Raw genomic sequence first — 19640 nt, 5'->3', positions numbered from 1 at the left:
ACTCATGAGCATGCACACATGACTGCATGCCCAGAGCACACAGATTAATCAGTATGGAGATAAAGACGTGCAGTTTTTCACAAACCGTGTCTTTAGAGTGGCCCATTAGGAAGAAATAGGGGGAGCTTAGTGTGTCACCTTTCATGCACATGGAGAGGTTGGAAGGTACCATTCCTAAGGGAAGGCAAGTAAAAGCCTATACCAATCATTAGACTTAAAGCAGAGGGGTTACAACACAGGGAGGCCAGAGAGCAAGTTGTTATTCTACTGTTTAAAATTGTTTTTCACATAGAGACCTGTTTAGATTCAGATACCAGAGTAAAAGAATAGAGAGGAGTAAAATGCAGAGAGATATTAATGCATGTTAATATGTTCTTGAGTAAAACATACAGCATTTGCAGAAAGAAGCCAGTCTGGTTAAAACACAGTAATGTTGAACCTCACACAGCGAATCTCGAGTATGACAGTGAGAAAGAGATCAGGCAAAGAGACTAATGAGAGAGACAGATTTGGACAATTAGAGACATCAGCGTGTGTGAGGGAAACCCACCATATTCTGGCACCTGTCCCGTGCCTCTCTTTAGCAGCAGCCTCACCCGCCTGCCTCCCGCCTTGATGAGTTCAATGGCACGGGCATGAGTCATGTCACGAGTGCTGTCCCCGTTAATCTCGATGATCTGATCCCCTACCTGGAGGAGGCACACAGAGTGGACACAGTCGATTCCTGTCAAACTGTGTGTGTATATCCATGTAAAGTTGACTTTTGCTGCACAACCACTGTCTCCACTGGAGCAACTGGGGAATAAAGTGCCACTAAGTGCCGTGTTCAAATGCACTTTGAACAGAAGTTACTGTGGGTGAGGTGAGCAGAGGGTCACTCAGTCAATGAATTCATACACTTACTTACTTTCCTCCTCTCCTCCTAACCTGTGAGCTATATCTGCTCATGAAGAAGATGGGATGGATATTAAAAATAAATATCTGAATATCAAAGGAGTAAGTGTCATATAATATGCATAGCAGAGGAACAGAGGCAGAAACTATCATCTTTAAATCCAGTGAACTATAGGACTCATGAACAAGGTCAAACATTTTATTCCTTTTGCGCATCTGACTGGATTAATCACTGACACTGACTGACTAATTCCAATCATCTCCAAAAGGGCATTTTATCTTCATAGTTTTTATCATCTCGTCCGTGGCATCTCACCCTCATCCTTCCATTACGTATGGCGGGGCCATCCTCGGCAAGACGCAGCACAAATAGGTCCATCTTGTACTCTCTGCCTCCGCGGATGCTGAAGCCAAAACCTTTAGCGCTTTTCTCCAGCTCCACGGTGAAGTAATCGAAATCCTGCAGAACAAAAATGCACAGAACTTGCAACAAACCGACAGCAAATATATATACAGATAAATATGTTGACTCAATGCTCCGGGCAGCATCAGCTTAGGCAGACAATCTTTGGTCTGACTGTACCTGTGGTCTGAAGTCAGCAGGGATCCCCAGTGGAAACTGTGCAGCCGCAGGATGCTGTCTGAAGTCCAGCAGGCCAGGCGGGTGTCTGTAGTCCAGCGTCGGTGGCTGTCGATAATCGGTAACCGGTGGGTGGCGGTAGTCTACCGGAGGTTGCCTGTAATCAGTGAATGGAGGATGGCGGAAGTCAGGTTTGACGTCCTGTCTGGCTTTTACCTCTGACCTGTGAGGATCAAGAAACAGAACGAGATCAGAGGGGGAGGTTCGTGCCGTGATGGAGGCTGTGCTGTGTGCAAAGGAGTCCTATAGCAAAATGTAGATGTAACGTTTGAGCGTAACACGGCATGTGAGGGCCGAGAGTGTACGGATCGCCGTGTGTGTGCAGCCAAGGAGGCTCACCAGCAAAAGGATGGAAATATCACTGCGTGTTTTGAAACTTTTATCAAGCTCCCACTTGTAAAATGGGCACAAATCCACAGCTCTGGGAGTGCTTCTCTCAGTGTCTTGATCTGAGTCTCACATGCATGCACACACACACACACACACACACACACACACACACAGCCACACACGCACCCACACTTTTATAATCTTGATACAGGGTCTGATCGCTGAGTTCCTGCATTATAGAAGCGAGACCTTGAGGTAAATTATTCACTGGCACAGTAAGAGCTAAGTGGTGTTATGCAACAAGAAGAAACCAGCCTGAGACTGAGAGTCTGAGCGGGACACAAGTTGTCAGCAGTCACAGGTTTTCTCTCCCAAACTCACTTGGCGTGCAAGGAGAGGACGACACACTCTCGTCTATTCACACAGTTTGATGTGTGTCACCTTTGACTCCCGCTCCTTCCTCCAGTCTCAGAGATTCTGTTTTTAGGGAATCTCACAAAATGTTCCTGCTGAGTCCAAGCAGGAACGTCCCTCTTAGCACGCCTCTTACCTGCCATCGTGGAGGTAGAGCTGAGGAGGGGGCCCGGGGGGCTGGGTCACTGGGCTCTGCTGGCTCCCAGCGGCTGCGGGCTGGGAGGCTGCTGGTGCAGGAGGTCCAGTCACTGTTTGGCTTGTCTGAGCTGGTGTCTGACCGGGCTGGGCAGGCGCTTGGCCGGGCTGAGTGGCCATCTGGCCCGGCTGAGGGGCTGTTTGGCCGGGCTGGATGCCTCCTTGGCTCGGCTGGGCTACAGGGCTGGGCTGGGTCTGGGGGCTGTGTTTCTGGGTCATGGGGCTCTGCTTCTCTGAGCTGGGCCCAGAATGTGAACCTGTGGGGGCAGAAGGTGAGACGAAAGTTCACCTGGGTGAAAAATGTTGAAACTCTAGAGGATTAAAATGAACTGGAAAATTGAAATTTGCTGGGGATGTTGTAAATGTAATGTACTGCATTATCTGCTGAATAGCGCAGCCTTGTTTTAAAACACATACAGGTGCATCTCAATAAATCAGAATATCATGGAAAAGTTTATTCATGTCAGTAATTCAATTCAAAAAGTCAAACTAATACATTATATAGATTAATTACACACAGAATGAAACATTTCATGTCTTTAGTAATGATTATGGCTTACATTTAATGAAGACCTAAAATTAAATATGTCAAAAAATTTGAAGACCAATTTTTAAAAAAAAGCATTCATGGAAATGTTGTCCTTCTGAAAAGTATGTCCATCTGTACTCTTGGTTGAGGCTATTTGACCTGCACTACTGGAAATGGACTTTTCCGTGATATGCTAATTTATTGAGATGCACCTGTATTGAGAAAACTGTGTCATTGTCATAAGACATGGATGTAAAGTGCCACCACAGACAAAACATTGCAGCTGCATCACTCTTCATCACCCTCTGTCCTTATTTTGACTTATTTACTTCAGAATACTGCAGATAATACATTTTGTGCCTATGTTTCCCCCCTAGACAAGTAAAATATATTCATAGAACAAGAGGAAATGATTTTGTGGAGTTGTCTTCATCAAGTACAAAGAGAAAACTTAACAAGAAGCGTGACACTCACCCTCCTCTGGTATGATGTGCAGTGTGACTGTTAGTCCAGCATCTTTAATGAGCTTGACGATGTCTGCATGCGGCATGCTGATGATGGACTGTCCGTTCACAGCCAGGATCCGGTCGCCCACCTTCAGCTTCCCACATCTGTCTGCAGGGCTGCCCTCAATGATACGTCCGATTTTATGAGGCACAGCTGGAAACAGGCAATAACACGGTGGTTGACAACCCCAGTTCTGAAGAGAGATCTCTAAAGGCACTGATAAAGGTCACACTTTAAGTGGAGGAATTGTTTTGCCATATGAGATCTGTGGGACTGTGCAGCCGCTTTAAAATTACAGTTACAAATGCCTTAAGTGGCACTGTCAATGCACAAAGGTACACTGCTACGATGTCTGTTTTTATTTTAAACTTTATTTGCACTTTTTGTGCAAATAAATCCAGAAAAACAGAGGAATGTAACTTCAATGTAAAACATTTCTCAACACCATCAAACCACCATTGTTTTTGGAGTTCAATAGATGTTTCTTTGACTGCATGGCTATTTGTTTGACACATATTATACTTCTGACCTTGTTTTGTCTTTGAAGTGACAGAGCAAAGGGAAGTTGTCTTGCAAAAAGATCTGATCAGATATCTTAATACGTAGTTGATATTAATAATACATTTAAATCACTAGAACTGCCTATTACTAAAAGTTTTGCTACAAATACCACATAGCACCAGAAAATATAACACAAAAACACACAAACAACCACTTGAAGACAGTCATCACATCCTTGAGCATCCTGTGCTCATAAGGATTCAGTTTGAGCTCAGTGACAACCTTCAGGCCTCAGACAGAAGCAACTCACTGATGACAGTGGCGTTCTCTGGTCTGTTCAGGGAGCTGATGATGACGAAGCCGAAGCCTTCGTTCTCCTTGCGGTGAATGACCACATCACTGGTTTGCAGGGCAGTTCCCTCTGCTGGAGACGTGGCAGGGATAGCGACAGCCGGAGGGCCCAAAGCTGAGGCAGCATCGCTGCGTGGAGAGCTGTGTTGTGTCGACACTGAGCCAGGGCTGCGCCCATTCACAGGACACGGTTCACCTGGAGGAAAGGAAGCAAGGAGACAGGATGAGTCAAAGCAGCAGCTCAGCTACTTAAAACACAAGTTGTCCAAGTTGTCTTTTTTAACTTTGATGATATGTGCAACAGTTTTGTCAGTCTAAGTGTGAGGAAACAAATGACAGGAGGACCAAGAAAAACACAAAAACAGAGTGAGTCCTCACCAGGCATTTGCACCCTCCTCCTCACAGTCAAGCTGACTTGACCGTTGCGAGCAGCTGCATGCATCAAGTCTATTACGTATTTGTGCGGTTTCCCAGCAACCACATTTTTATCCACAGAAATGAGCTCATCCCCAGGTCGAAGTCGCCCATCACGCTCAGCAGGAGTGTTCTCTATTATAGCGCCAATAACAATCTGTTCAAAGAAAATCAATATTAGCAGCATAGATGATGGTGAAGAGGATGAGACAGGCGCACGGTGGAATCACACACTGTTGCTTTATCTCGCTTGCAAACTAGTTTTGGGTCATGGTTGCATTTTTTCAGTCTTTATGATTGTTCTTCTGCCACATTCTCACAGTTTGCATGCTGTTGTACACTTGCACAAATTAGCAAGGCATTACTTCAGTATGGGAGGTACTGAGCAGTTAAGTGGGTCAGGACAGCGTGAGAAAGACAAAGTGTGTGTGTGTGTGGAAGGTAAGTTGGTTAGGTGTGTGAACTGTAACTGGATGAGGAGTGTGAAATAAGTTTAGGTGCAGGTCAGACGAGGTTGGTGTGCATGGAGTTAAAAGTGTTTGTGGTCCAGCCCGTCCCATACGAGCCTTGTCACGGGCGTCCGGACTCACAGCCTGCACGGCCTCGTCTCCCCCCAGGATGCGGAAGCCAAACCCGGTCTTCTCTCTCAGCAGGTGCACCTCCACCTCCTCATACTCTGGACCTGACCCACAGACAAAAAAAGGTTGACTCTCATTTCAGATTTTCACATGTTCATGTGTTTAAAGTGACATAATTCTCCGTTTGTTGTGTGACTCTGTACTCACGTCGGCTCTCGTAAATGGCTCTCGACTTCTCATACAAGTCGTAAGGGTCGGGCTTGTTAAGATCGAAGCCTTCATTGGAGTCAGGCACAGATGTGCGGTGCTGCGGCTGGTTTGGGAAGGGAGTGCCAGGTGGCAAGACCGGACCAGACAAGGTGGCCTGGGGGCTGCCATGCGGGTCCCACTGGTCAGTCAGCTACAAGGAAAACACAGGCAACAGATGTTTAATTGAAAGTAGGGACCCTATTTTAAAGCTGTAGGTCTTTGACACATGGACTGTGTCTCCAAGCACACCTGCTATTTCGGGTCATGTAGGTGCAGCAATGCAAAGTGCTCAGGGGCTGGGTGATGTGATGCATGAAGTCACCGTTAGCCTGTCACGTCGCTGGTCTGAAACAGCTGTGTCCATCACAGTGATGCGTGACGACAACAGCTCGACAACGGAAAGAGGTTTTTCTAGGAAGTTGTCTTGATGCTGCAGAGTGACACAACCTGAACACACAGCAGCTCAAATCTGCAGCCAGCGGAAGATGGCGGGTGTTTTTATTTTATAGAAAATAAATAATAAAACATATTGATGGGGCTGTTTATATGACCACATCAACCCGACACTGTTTCAATTTTATTTCCACCCCTTCTCACGTTAAAATGTGACACAGCAGCACCTGCAGTGTGATGCATTTCGTGACAAAAAATATGAAATTTACAAACATTTATTTGTAAGGAAGAAAGTTGAGAATACAGAGTCAAAATGAACCAGTCTGGGGTGTGTGAAGGACTGTTTTTAAGAGCCTGGTATCATTTGCATGAAATTTGATGAAGGTAAACACAATGGACAGCTGTGTGTAATGGCACTGTGCTCTGACAGAAGCTGCCAATTCATCAACACGTGTCCTCCTGCATTCAGATGGTTACAGGGATTTAATGCACTGTAAGAGAACAATTTCATACAGTGCGTGAGAAATGTTGTGATTTAGTAACACAAAGCAAAAAAAAGAAATTTTTTGGCAGAAGTGAAAATGACACAATTTGAGCTTAAAAGAGATTCGTCATTTGCGAATCTTCTGACTAGTATCATGAATGAGTGCTGATTGTAGGAGCAGTAACAGGTGCAGTTAAAGTATAAATCTGAAGAGGTGTTGAGCAGCTGGTGAGGTGAGAGATCCGATGTGATCAAACCAATAAGCAGGACAGGACGGGCCACAGCCAATCACCTCTGAGGCGACGCAGCCTCAGCGACAAACTCCTGCCCAATGTGCTGCTATCTTACCCTCTCTGCTTCAACAAACAAATCTGGTTCCCAGATGCACATTTTCTCTCTCTCTGCCCCTCTCTCTTTCGCTCTGTCACACACGAACACACACCAGCAGAAACACATTTGGTTCAATCATCGTACCTGCTTGGACGCCTTCCACGGAGAGATGTGGCCTGAGGAGGAAAAGAGAGAAAACACAGTTGGCAGAGAGCAGACTCAGACAATCTGTCAGATCTTTATCAAATGGCAAAATACAGACAATTACAACCACAAAACAAAAACAAATCTGACAGAACCTACATGGTGTTTGTATAAATGAGATATTGGATCCGAGTATTAAAATCGTCCTTCCCAATGTGTGAGAGAGGTTCTCCTTCTCAGTTTGCTGATTTCATATTCCTCTGTTTTGACTTTGTTTGTGTAACTCTTCTTAAACGGGTTTGGTTGTTGCGTTTGTTTTCAACATAATTACATCATTAGCTGCGGGCAAAAACAGAGACCCCCCCCAACCCCCCTCCTCCAAACACACACACGCACTCACACACACACACACAAAGCAAGTCACAGCAAGTCATATTTTATCTGCATGTAGGAAGCAGGGAGCACTCTACATCGCAAAAACAATCTCATCAACACAGCTCCCCTGTGACTCCACTGAATCAAAGACACACGCTACATTTATGCTGCAGAGACCCAAATACATACAGTTAGACAAGAGGGGGGGGGGGCATGCAATGGCTGCTTCATGTAAACATTCATACTGAACCTTCACACATGTTGGTTGAAACACATGAAGACGCTCATCGAGCACGAATGACTACTGCAGCATCGCTGATGAGTCCTTCAGCAGATGTAGGTGCTTGTAAAAATATTCCTGAGATATTTAATATTTATTCAGTTTATGAGATTTTCTGAAAAATGTCAGAGAGCACTAGATGGAATATATTTATGGAATTACTCTCCATCTACAGTACATCTGCCTGCTTTTTAGATGTGCGAGATGAAAGACAGGGCACTTGGCAACAACGGAGCAAAATCAGTGAGGGAGGGGAGGAGAGGGGGGCTGTTGAGGAAAACAAAAAAAACAATAGATCCCTTGTGAAGACAAAATGAAAATTGGAAATTCTTTTTGCCTTTAATCTTTTAATATTTCCCTATTTCTCATCCAAGCCCTTCTCTGCTCTCTCATTTAAATACCTGGAGGTCTTCTGCTCTTGTAACTAAATGTCCTCCGTCCCCGCTGTGAGCACGGAGGAACAACAACAAGATACCAGAACAAGATGAGGAACAAATAAAATCCCTCCCGTCCATGATTGCAGGAAGGAGGGGGGTTTGAGAAGAGCTCTCCGTGGTGCTGAAATGATTCAGGACCGTGGCGGCAGCAGCAGCAGGGGGAGGGCTCTGTGGGAGGTTGGGACTAATAAGCACATTCTGCAGGGACTCGGGGGTCTTCAGGGACGCCTTAAAGGAAGTCTAATAACTCATCCTCATGAAACTTCCCTTAATGACCCACTGAAGGAAATGAGCACAAGCTACAATTGTCCACTCACATTAAACAGAGGCGTCACCCTCACAGATGCATTAAGCTTAATTTAAATGCTAATACTGTACACTTCACTGGCATATGTGCCGGATGTGCGACACACACTCGTACGCATGCTGATGAATTACAAATGAATGACTGCTAGAGAGGCTTCATGTGGCTTCTCTCACGAGTCAGTGGTCAGGCAGTCTGGCAGGCCGGCCTCACAGACTAGCCTGCTGCGCTCTGGAAGGCCTTCAGATCGGCCTGATTGGCTCGTGCAGCCTGACACCCCCTTTCCTTCACAGCCATGATCTGCGTCCTCATTGGTGCCGCAAAATGTCTCTAGTCTCTGGTTGGCTCCGCTTCAAACTGGGATGTCGGGACGGAGCTGTGAACACGACCAGAGCTCAGCGGCGCTCTGGCAGAGTGCCCACACTACAGCGGAGCATTCAGACACACACACACATAGACACACACACACACAGAAGTCTAACACCCTGTCTGTATTACACACAGAGCACCAAGGCTCTCAGTCACACATCGGAAATCATGTGTACAACCTGAATTCCACTGTGAGATGTGGGATTTCTGTGCTCTGCAAAACAAATCCCACATCTCTAAACACAAACATGCTTAAACATTCCTGACATTCTGCACATCTGAGTCACAGTAAAGGACCTTGTCCCTTTTTTCACCCCACAGAGAGGAGAGAGAGGCACACAGAGAGCCACAGAGGCTCTCGCTGTGTCAGGATGATCGTCCCCACGGGGCCGTTGTCTTGAGCTGTTTGATAGAAACGGCTGATTTTGAAGGAGATGGTATCTTTGGGGGGAAGGGAGGTCATTTGTCACGTTGAGCTCAACATTTAGAGGGATATCCATTTCAAGCTGTGTGTGCGTGTGTGTGTATCTATGTATGCGTGTGTGCCTATATTTGAAGACAGATTTGTGTTGTGTTGCATTAATGCGTGCAGCGCAATCTCACATTTGTATTGCATTTCAGCAGCCTCTTTAAATGGCACATCTGACAGGGCAACATGACCGTGTTTCTTTGCAAAGGTTAACCACCAGGTGGCAGATGTCGGCTCTGCATGGTCATAAGATGCTTCAGGGCTCAGCACCACAACATTTGATCTCAGCTGCATGCATACTGAAGTGCACACACACACACACACACACACACACACACACACACACACACACACACACACACACACACACACACACACAGTTTTTTCTATTACCACTGAAAACACTTGAGTCATTTGCGCTCATCACTGACTCAATAGACTTTAAGTGACTGAATAAGTTCACCTACATACCTAACATACAGAGCATAATCAATTCACTTTGATCATGCAACCGTTTTCCAATACATCTCCAATATTTGTCGATAATGTAGTATAATCTTGGGTCAATAAGACCACTGTCAGCGAACCAGCCAGCAGCTCCTCCATTCGATATTCTGATGTATCACCAAGAGCTTATGTCTTTGATTGCTTTTCAGGTCTGTGATAATAATTCCTGTCACATTTCAATTAATTAAACCTGAGATGCATATAAGACTGATTACCTCCATCCCTGATTAAACATAACCCGTGAAAAAGAGAGCGTATCTACAATTTTCCCTTCATTGTTCTGTTATCGTCTCAGAAACAATGCAAATCAACTCTTCACTCCTGGCCAATTTCTCTCCAGAAAAAACTACAGACCTGACGACGAAATGAGCGTGAAAATGTGAACCGCGCAGCTGCAGGGTGGCACATCAAACGCAAACGGTGAACTTGTGAACATTGTAATTTTACATGGCCAAAGGATAGGAAGTCTCTGAACTCTCTGAACCTTCATCCAGGTGCTGCTGGATGCTAAATCACTGCAGTGCCGACTGTGTATGTCTGTCAGGTGGTCATGGACTCATTAGTATATTATGTAGCTGCTACATGTAATTATTATTAAGTCTAATTTTGACTCTGTGACCAGAGCACTTCTTACAGAATGAGTGTAAGAGCACATGTCAAACAAATACAGCTTTCACCGTGCAATTTAATTTCCTCGCAGGTGGCCAATCTTGCAGGAAATAGGAGAGGAGGGAAAATGGCCACACTCCATGTTGTTCTGGCAATATTACAAGAACTCTGCACTTCAAACTTCCCCACTGTGAAATTTTCTCTCATTCCTCTTTTGGGGCTACTTTATTACTCCATTTTGATTTATTTTTCTCAGACTGAGGGCATGTGGTCGTCTCCTCCTTTCACTTCAAGAGGGAAGGTAAAACGCCGAACGTGTGCAGAAAACTAAAGGTGGTGAGGTGCAGCTCATTACAATGCAGAGCTTGTTACAGGGGATTTGACATGTGGCAAGTATTGTGGAACAACACTCGCCCTGAATTGTGTGGCTAAACACACAGGCGCCTAACAGTGAAATCTATCAAGAATATTTTTAAATGTTTGCTTAAAATTCATGTGGGTGTAGGAGGAAGCATTGTGCAACTGTGAGACAGATCCAGGAAAACACACAGACTCAGGCAGGGTGGTGGTGGGTAGCCTGTCATTCACGAAAACAAATCGAGATACGGACAATAATTTCCAAATCGTAAAAGAACACATTTAATAATAGGGAGTATTTTGGGTTATAGTCAACTGCTTCTCATTAAAATTGAACATCTATGTGCTAAAAAGTGTGAGAATGCTGTTTCATCATCATTTCAGAGCTGTCAGACAGCACAGGTAGCCAAACGCCATCATGCCAGCCAGCCAGTGCACCTTGTTTGCCAGCTAGATAACACTCTCCACACTCATTTCTGTCAGAAAACAAATTACAGTAAAATAACCGTATTTATTTTGAACACGAGTGGCCCCAGTGAGAATGAAGCTGCTTTCACCTCCCCGGTGGCGTCGGTGCCATCTCAACCCACAGCTGCACTAGACCTAACAGTGAGATTACCGCTGCTTCTCATCCCAACTCTGCGCCGCGTGTTGTTACGTTTGAACAGCTTTTTGAGTTGTTGTGGCTGAAAACACTTTTCTGTGTTAAATCCCCTCCTGCTTCTCTGCTCCGTTTCAGTGGAAAACATCGAAGGCATGTTGGTGATAAGGCTGCATTACTTCTGATGGCATCTGCTTACTTTCTTTTTTGATATGTAGTACTGTAATGAGTCAACCGATTAAATACATGAAACAGCTCATTTCTATTTAATAATGTGTCCTGTGGTTGTCAAATCATCAAATGATCTAATATCACTGAGGAAACATTTAAGTTTGTAATTCTTAAAAAAAAAGTCATAAGTAATTTTTTCTCAGTTGTGGATTTGTGAAATAATCCTGAATTATTACATTTTAATATTTTTATACACTTTTGTTAGGAAAACAATTTGTCATACCAAAATATATATATATATAAATGTGATAATTTACTCAGTTTTATCAGGCAGCATGATTCTTTCATCCTCTTTACCAGTGGTTCCCAACATTTTCCACCTCAGGGTCACTAGAAAATTGAAATTCTTCCAAATCTGACGACACACACAAAGAAATGGACTCTCAGAGCAAGTTTTCATGCTGGAGTTTTTGCCATGGATATAATCATCTGGCGTGGAATCAATATAATATACACTGAGTTACATCTATATAGGTATTTTGATGGCCAACCAGTGGGCCCGGGCCCAGAGGTTGAGAACAACTGCTCGAAAATATTAAATATTCAAAAATAAAATCTCATCTTGAGACTTGAATAAAATCATTTTAAAGTGTTCAGAAATACAACGGGTCTCAAAATGACCATAATCAAAATCTCATTTGCTCTCTCAGCTCTCACTATCAACTCCTACTACTTGACTCATCTCTTGTGAAGTTGCAGCTGGGGCTGAAGATGCAGCAACTCCACAGTTCTGCATTTCAATCAGAAGTCATGTTAGTGAGTCAGCTGGGAACTCGCTGTTGAACTGAACCCTCCTTCGTTTTTTTGGGGCTAAAATTAGGTTAGTCTTTGAAAGATGCCAGAACTGCAACTTGTGATTTGACACTTATTGTGCTGTAAAGCTTTTGGCCACAGCTAATGACATAAATAGATCAAGGGGGAACAGCAGGTGGTTAAGAGTTTGACTATTTTAGGAAAGTAAATCACATTTATAACCATCAAAACTAAAAATGTTGTTACACAGACATTACAAAAATAAAGCATTTTTTATCCATCAATCAAATTTAATATAAATCTGGTTTATTTGGCACTGGTTTAATTAGGTGTCATTTACAAGCTGACACTGTATTAGCAGACGGACGGGAACAAGGAAACAGTTTCTCTCTCTCACCTGCTGCTCTCTGTATGAGCAGTGTTGCCTCCGCTCCCACAGGACACTCTTTAAGCATCTCCACCACGCGTCCATGTCCGGCTGCGGCCACCGGCTGCTGGTTCACCTCCAGGATCAGGTCTCCCTCGATCAGCCCCAGCGCCCCCTGTGAGCCCGGCTCCAGCACCTGCACCATGGCAACATGACAGCATCCATCAGTCAATCTGACCCACTCCAACTCGATTTTAGGACACCTTCCTACTTCACTGACAGAAATCTTCTATTGTCGACCATAGTTAATAAAAATAGAAATTGTTATATGCTATATACTTTATTTTTGTTATGCAGGGCCGTGATTCTTCATTTCACATTTTGAACTATTTCAACACACATAGACTAGAAGACAAGGCACTAACATATTAGTTTTTATATAGATATTATAAAGACAAGGTGCCAAGATATTGCGGAAACCTGTGGTGCAATTATTTTACTCAACAGGCGTTTTTTTTTTTTTGTTGATTGAACATGAAACTAATCCTCATTTAGATGATTTGTAGTGCAGATGTTTTTTGACATAAATACAACACGGATGAGAAAAAGCATCTGTTACACTGCAGCTCATCCTGTCTGTTTATCTATCGGCTCTTTACTGCCTGAATCCTGAATACACAGGCTGGGGTGCAGCTTCATTCATTCATAACCATGGTATTAGATAGCCGAACTGACTTCCTTCTTTTCATGTCAGTCTCTTTCTCCTACATTGCACTGACTTAATTAATTGACCTGCTGTTTTAACTCTGCCTCGAGTTTACTGCTGAGTTTGGCTGAAGACTGAGATTACACTCTTTAAAGAGGAAACCAACTTCCTGAAACATGGACACTACTGTATAATTTAAATATCAAACAGCTCCGAAGCCTTTTGTTCCAGGACTTATCGCTGCCTGAGTGAAGAGATGTGCAGATGATGATCACCTGTTTAACTCGCTGACCAGTGGGACTGTCGGCAATAGTGAACCCAAATCCTTCCGCCCCTTTCACCATCGTCACCGTCAGCAGCTCCGCCCCTTGCGCTGTTGCCCCAGCGACCCCGGCAGTCCCCGAAGAGGCCATGGACACGTTGTCCTCGTGAGGCGTGAGCGCAGAAGCCGAGCCGGGCGTGGTGGGCGGCAGGGACGAGCCGTCCAGATGCGTGTCCCCGGGGTGCGGCGCCCCGGCCCCGGCCAGCGCCTGAGCCGGCAGCTGGGAGCTCAGCGACAGGTACTCGAGGTACGGGTCGTAGCTGCCGCGGCCGTTCACCACCAGGGGGCGGTGCTCCAGGCCGATGGGGGTCAGCGAGGTGCTGGCTGCGCTGTTGGGGTCCTCGGGGTCGAAAGGCAGAGGGTATCCCCGACAAAGCACGAGGGTGACGCTCTGACCGATCGGCACCGACTGGAACAGCTTGACGACGTCGGCGTGCGTGGTGCCGAGCACGCAGATGTCGTTAATGTAGACGATGACGTCACCTGGAGAGGAACGAGACACAACGCACACAACGGCTTCAGCCACAGTCTGACTGTATAGACAATACGATTCAGCAAAAATACAACTTTACTGCCACCGTCTGCTGCACGATGAAGGTCAAAACAGTGCCTCTCTCAGTCGTCATATAGTCTAATTATCGCTGTTCACTGCCACCACAGGTAATCTACAGATGTGAGAACGAGGCAGGGTCAGTGTCTCTGTGAATATAATAATACAATAATAATATAACAATTAGTATGTCTGACACCACCTTTCATCTCCTTTAATTGCTTGTTGCATGTTGTTGGGTTTGCGTGTTGCTTGGGCTTTAATGGGTTTTTATGTTGCTGTTATTTTGGGTTTTCTATCATTGTTCTTTTGTGTTTTTGCTGCTTTTATGTCAAAGCACTTTGTAATCCCTTGTTTTTTTGTTTTTTTTTACATAAAATAAATTAAATTTGGCTTGATGATGCAGCGACAAAGCACTGATGCCTCCTGGTAAAAAAAAAGAAAAAGTGCTGGATTCGATTTGATCTCCACCCACAGTCCAAAGACATGGACACTAGGTTGACTAGATAGCCCTGCATTGCCCAGAGGTGTGAATGTGTGTGTTGTTCATCTCTACGTGTCTGCCCTGTGACTTGACTGAGATTGGCTTCAGCAACAGTGTAGCCATTGGATGAACAGATTATTATAAATACGTCATTTTAAGTCTCAGCTCCGATGATACACTTTCATGACACTTTACAAGTCTAATAACTAGAAATTAACAGGTGTATGTTTCTTCCTGTGTGTGCCGTATTTATCACACCACACCTGGCTGGTGTGCTGATGTTGTCAATTAACTAAATTTTTTGTGTTCACTTAACCTGATTGGTGGTTGACATTTTTCCTGCATATGTTTAACAACAAGGCGAAACAACTTCACCAAATGTGACACTAGATGCTCTGTCATCTCTGCTGTAGTTTGAACGTGTGGAAAGTTATGGATTTAAAGTCACAGCCCCATGACAAATGCATCTGCCTCAAATCCTCTATTTCACACTTATGGAGGCACTCTCTGTTACACATGCAGACACACACACACACACACACACACACACACACACACACACACACACACACACACACACACACACCCTGCATGTCACATACACAATCGTACACAATCCCTAAGAGCAATGCCACACAGCTCAAATAGGCCAGCTAATCCCAGCCAGGGAGCGCCTGTATGTGACTGTGCGAGTGTGAATGTGTGTGCGCATGCATGTGCATGAGCAGTTCTGGCAATGTCACAGAGCAGAGAGGAGCAAGGAGTTAGAGACAGAGAGAGAGAGAGAGAGAGAGATGGGGGAGAAATCAGAACAGAGAGAGAGAGAAAGGCTGACGGACGAGGATAGAGGGATGAAGAGTGAAAAACTAGGGAGGTAGAAAGAGACGAGAGATGAAAATATACTGAGGCTGAAAGCAGGGGAGAAGTGTCAGATGACATGGTTGGATAAGAAAGCATAATAAAGGGTAAGTCAGAGAGACAAAAAGAGAGATGGAGATAAAATAGAAAGAGATGGGTTCCAGATAAAGAAGAAACTGATAGGCAGAAGGAGGGACATTAAGGCAGAAAGAAGCTGGGAGCAGGAAGGAGGATCCCCTGCTCTGAAACCAGCAGTTTAGGCACCAATCACGCAGCGTGGGGCCAGCTGACAGGTTCAGAGCAGAGCACACATACAGTAAAGCCCTGTACACTAATTCCTTCCCTGAACCTCAGGCTACAGCCCACTGTGACTTCTACTAACATCAGCTCTTTGAGATAGAGCCTAAATATTTTGTTCTATCTATGAGAACAGGTAGGAAGGTGATGTGTTTCTCCAGGATGTTTCGCTAATGGAGACATGCTGGTTGTTGCAAGGATTCACTGTGAACCTCCTACATACAGCAGGGTCTCTCTCTAACAGCTAAGTAAGTCATGTGTGACTGTACACTGCACTCCTGCTTCTGTGGATTACAGATCTTTGGTTTTATGAATCAAAGCACAGGTATGAGGTTATTTCATTCGTGTGTGACTGATTTCTAATAACACTCTGACCACTGGTGCCGGTGTAATGATGCAGCACCTGCAGTGCATCTGTAAAAGCAGAGACGTTTCTCCTAAGGAAGTAGGTGTTGCGTGGGCTGGTGTCAGTTATGGCCGATCAAATCTGTTCCTCCCATTAAAAGCAGAGCAGTGTTAGTGCTCTGACAGAGGACTGGGAGAGTGCGGAGAGGAAACTTGAAGTCCTTGTCTGGGACACACAGTGCTACAGGCACAAATATAGGGCAGCCCAAATACGCCACCACCGGCCACTGATGTCCCCTTTTAAGATGAATTGATATTTCTGCAGACACTGAAACCTCCACCGCTGAAAGTTGTTCATTTTTTAAGATGTGCCTCCACCATTCTTGCAGGATTACTGCAATTTGGTTAATACAGTGGCAGCTTGTGCTTCGTTTGAATCCCAGTTCATTTTTCAACCTGCCGTCAGAATTCAGGAAAATATTTATCACCTGTGTCCATCTTTCCGTCCTGGGCAGCCGGTCCATCTGGTATTACACTCTTCACTTGGAGGAACTCGTCCGGCTCATCACCCCCTATGATTGTAAAGCCAAATCCCATGTTGCTCTTTTGCAGGGCTGTGGACAGGAAGTTGCCCTTCAGCTGGGTGGGGTCCCTCGTAAACAATGGCTTCTCTGCAGGGAGACAAGTAACATGATACCATCATATATTTGATATTTAGAAAATGTGTACTTTTGGTTTGTCAAATTATTTGTGTGTGAAATCATGAGTGGATCTATTGTATATAATCAACCTATAAGAAGCTGCAGTTAAAACTCAGACTTCTTTGTGCGCAATCTACCAAGTGAGCTATCGGGGCCCACACTTCAACAGTTTGTAACGAGAGGCAATGCTCACACACAACACAATAGTTTAGTAAGCTGTGCAAAGCATCACCAATTTAAGTACATGCTCAACGGTCCCGTAAAAAACAATGAAAACTGGACATATTCACTTATATTAGGGTTAGACTTGGCACTGCTGCATAGTCTTTAGTGGTATTTATTTAGTATTTATTCACTTGTATCATGCTTTTGTGGTATTTAATCATGTCCTTCTATTTTTCAATTATGTCCTACTTTAAGATCATGTTATTGTGTTTGTTGTGCATCTAGTGTTGTGTTGATGTTGTCTGTTGTCTCTGTGCTGTTTGTCGGCTGTATGTTTTTTTTGACCTGGATCAATAAAGCTTCCCTAACCTAACAGGATGTGAAAAGTGGACATTTCCAGGAAAAAGAGGATGTTTGTTCACCCTACGTTACTTAGTTCCTGATAAGCTGACTCACTGGACATATGTATTTTTTCCCTCAGATGAAGCGGTACATGATGTACTGGTCTAGGATGACCTCGTGCGTGTGTGTGTGTCTGGATTAACCCACGAGGGCCCTGAGGGCGAGCATGTTCTCTGTGCCCCGTACTGCCACGGATCTCCATTCGACCCTATACATTGTGACATTGTGTATCTGCCCCTATGAAATACTCATGAAGCTGCTCATTCTACGACATGAGTTTGAAAAATAATCATAAATGTGTAATGTTCAAAGTGAAGAAAAAATAATGTGTAGAAAATCTCTGCAGCAGATTAACAATCATTTAAAGAAAATCAGTGAGCGCATGAGTTTTCAGGGCTCTGTGCATGTTCTTTCTGCGGTCCTGGCGTTTTCTTATTAGTGCAACTACTGTAGAGTGAGTATGTCAGCATGTTTTTAGCACTACGCTCTATTTTATTCCATATGTACCTCTGTATATAGTGGGCAGTGGGAGAGCGGACAGACCCTGGCTCTGCATCTGCCGTTGCTGCTCCAGGCGTCTCTTGGCTTCCAGGACTGGGTTCTCAAACTGGGTCCTTCGATTGATGTGACTGAAAATACATCGAAGTCATTAAAAATAATGGAAAAGGGGTAATTCAGAGCCCCAAGACAAAAATAGCAACACAACTACGCAGTTCTGTGCTCTAAACTTTACAATAAAATGCACTGAAGAGTCAAAGGTGAAAGTGCTTATTCGGAACAATGTTGCAATGTTGTTCAGTGTATTGAATCATTGTTACATTTAAAGATCCTGCACACATATTTGGTTGACACTGCCATGAATCACGTGTTTACTGCACCTGGTTGGGTGAGAAAAAAAAAAACTTGCATCGTTTCACCAGTACACTGAGTCCTCATGTTATTTCCAGCATTTAGGCACCAGAGCAGAGGGCTCAAGTTAAAAGAGCTGAAAACAATCCTCAATTTTTTAAGTTGACATTGAATTAAATGACTCAGACTTAGAGGAAATTGTTCCTAGCCCTATTTTATCTCAAAATATTGAACTAGCATTTGACACAGGCATTTCTGCTGCATGTAAAATCAGAGTTCGTCTCGGGTTGGACTGAGAAAAAAAACAAACACAAATATACATTAAATACTTGACGAGATGAACAGAATTTATCAGCAGCTTAGCTTTTCTCTGTGGACGAGCATTTCACTGTCAAAGTTTAGTCAAATGAGCAGAAAGATATAAAAAAGAGATGAGAAGTTTTGTCATTTATAATTCATAATAAGATGTTGTAAACCATGGAAATGGATTTCCTGTTCTACTACAGAGCAGCCGAGTTAACCAAGTCAACAGGGAGACTTACTCTACATAGTAGCTGCCGTAGATGGGATCATCTATCTTCTCCCAGCCATAGGGCAGCTCTGAGAGGAAGGGGAAAACAAGAGGAGGGAAATTAAGTCAGTTTACGCTCAGAGCAGAAGAAGGAAAGCAGACACTAAATTGAACCACTGAGGGGAGGCGACATGAATCTCAGGGCTCACAGCTAGACGCTCCCAAAGTGCTCCTTTAATAGACAGACAACACTTCGATCTGCAGCACTGAATAAGCTCATCAATACAAAGCTGGGCAAAGAGAAAAAGAACATTTAAAATTGTCTGACACATCACATCCCGCTGCCCTCTCCTCCTGTCATCCTCGTCCCTTTGACGTGTGCACAAATCTGTCATGGCCAAAACACTTTCAGCCGACTACTTTGTGTTGGTCTCTCTTGTTTCTTCTCCCCACCCACTCCTTTTTTCCTCTATGGCCAGTGTGTCAATTGTCTCACCCTCTCTCTAGTACTCTGCTCCCTCCTCACTTCCTCCATCCCTTTGCTGATAAACTGTACCTCTCCACAGCTAAAGAACTGGGTCAAGGCAATGCAAAAATTCCCCTCCTTTATACCTTTTTCTTTTATTTATACAAACTCTCTTACACACAATGTACAGCCCTGTAATGAGCTCCCTCTGTCGGCATATGCAGAATTCAGGATGTTTTGGTTTTTGGCTTCACTAAGGAACAAGGAAACCAACAAGAGGATCGACACACACAGAGTAACATCTAACATTAATCAGTGTTACTGAAACACTGAAAACAAAATGTGTCTGTAGCACTATGTATGTATATGTGT

At 44.3% G+C, this 19640-nt stretch overlaps 1 protein-coding gene across 8 annotated transcripts in view; it reads right to left on the bottom strand.

Annotated features, from left to right (window-relative positions):
* Positions 1-19640, bottom strand: part of magi2b (membrane associated guanylate kinase, WW and PDZ domain containing 2b) — a 78353-nt gene that overhangs the window by 3682 nt on the left and 55031 nt on the right. For 2 of the 8 annotated variants that reach the window (XM_085779539.1, XM_085779541.1), the window contains exons 7-21: positions 18834-18891; positions 17950-18071; positions 16663-16845; positions 13594-14123; positions 12643-12808; positions 6954-6985; positions 5561-5753; positions 5342-5457; positions 4740-4932; positions 4321-4557; positions 3477-3662; positions 2415-2730; positions 1478-1697; positions 1211-1354; positions 551-689 (exon numbers count right to left, since the gene is read on the bottom strand). In XM_085779539.1, the coding sequence (XP_085635665.1) occupies positions 551-689; positions 1211-1354; positions 1478-1697; positions 2415-2730; positions 3477-3662; positions 4321-4557; positions 4740-4932; positions 5342-5457; positions 5561-5753; positions 6954-6985; positions 12643-12808; positions 13594-14123; positions 16663-16845; positions 17950-18071; positions 18834-18891 (2835 nt within the window). Of the gene's footprint in view, positions 1-85; positions 175-550; positions 690-1210; positions 1355-1477; positions 1698-2414; positions 2731-3476; positions 3663-4320; positions 4558-4739; positions 4933-5341; positions 5458-5560; positions 5754-6953; positions 6986-12642; positions 12809-13593; positions 14124-16662; positions 16846-17949; positions 18072-18833; positions 18892-19640 lie in introns of all 8 variants that reach the window. The other 6 variants (XM_085779540.1, XM_085779542.1, XM_085779544.1 and 3 more) reach the window with 5 other exon arrangements.

This window comes from Trachurus japonicus, chromosome 6 (genome assembly GCF_045865225.1).
Source record: "Trachurus japonicus isolate A0001 chromosome 6, Traja_1.0".
Classification (NCBI taxonomy): Eukaryota; Metazoa; Chordata; class Actinopteri; order Carangiformes; family Carangidae; genus Trachurus; species Trachurus japonicus.
Note: the sequence above shows the minus strand (reverse complement) of the source record. Positions and strands in the feature narration are given on the sequence as shown.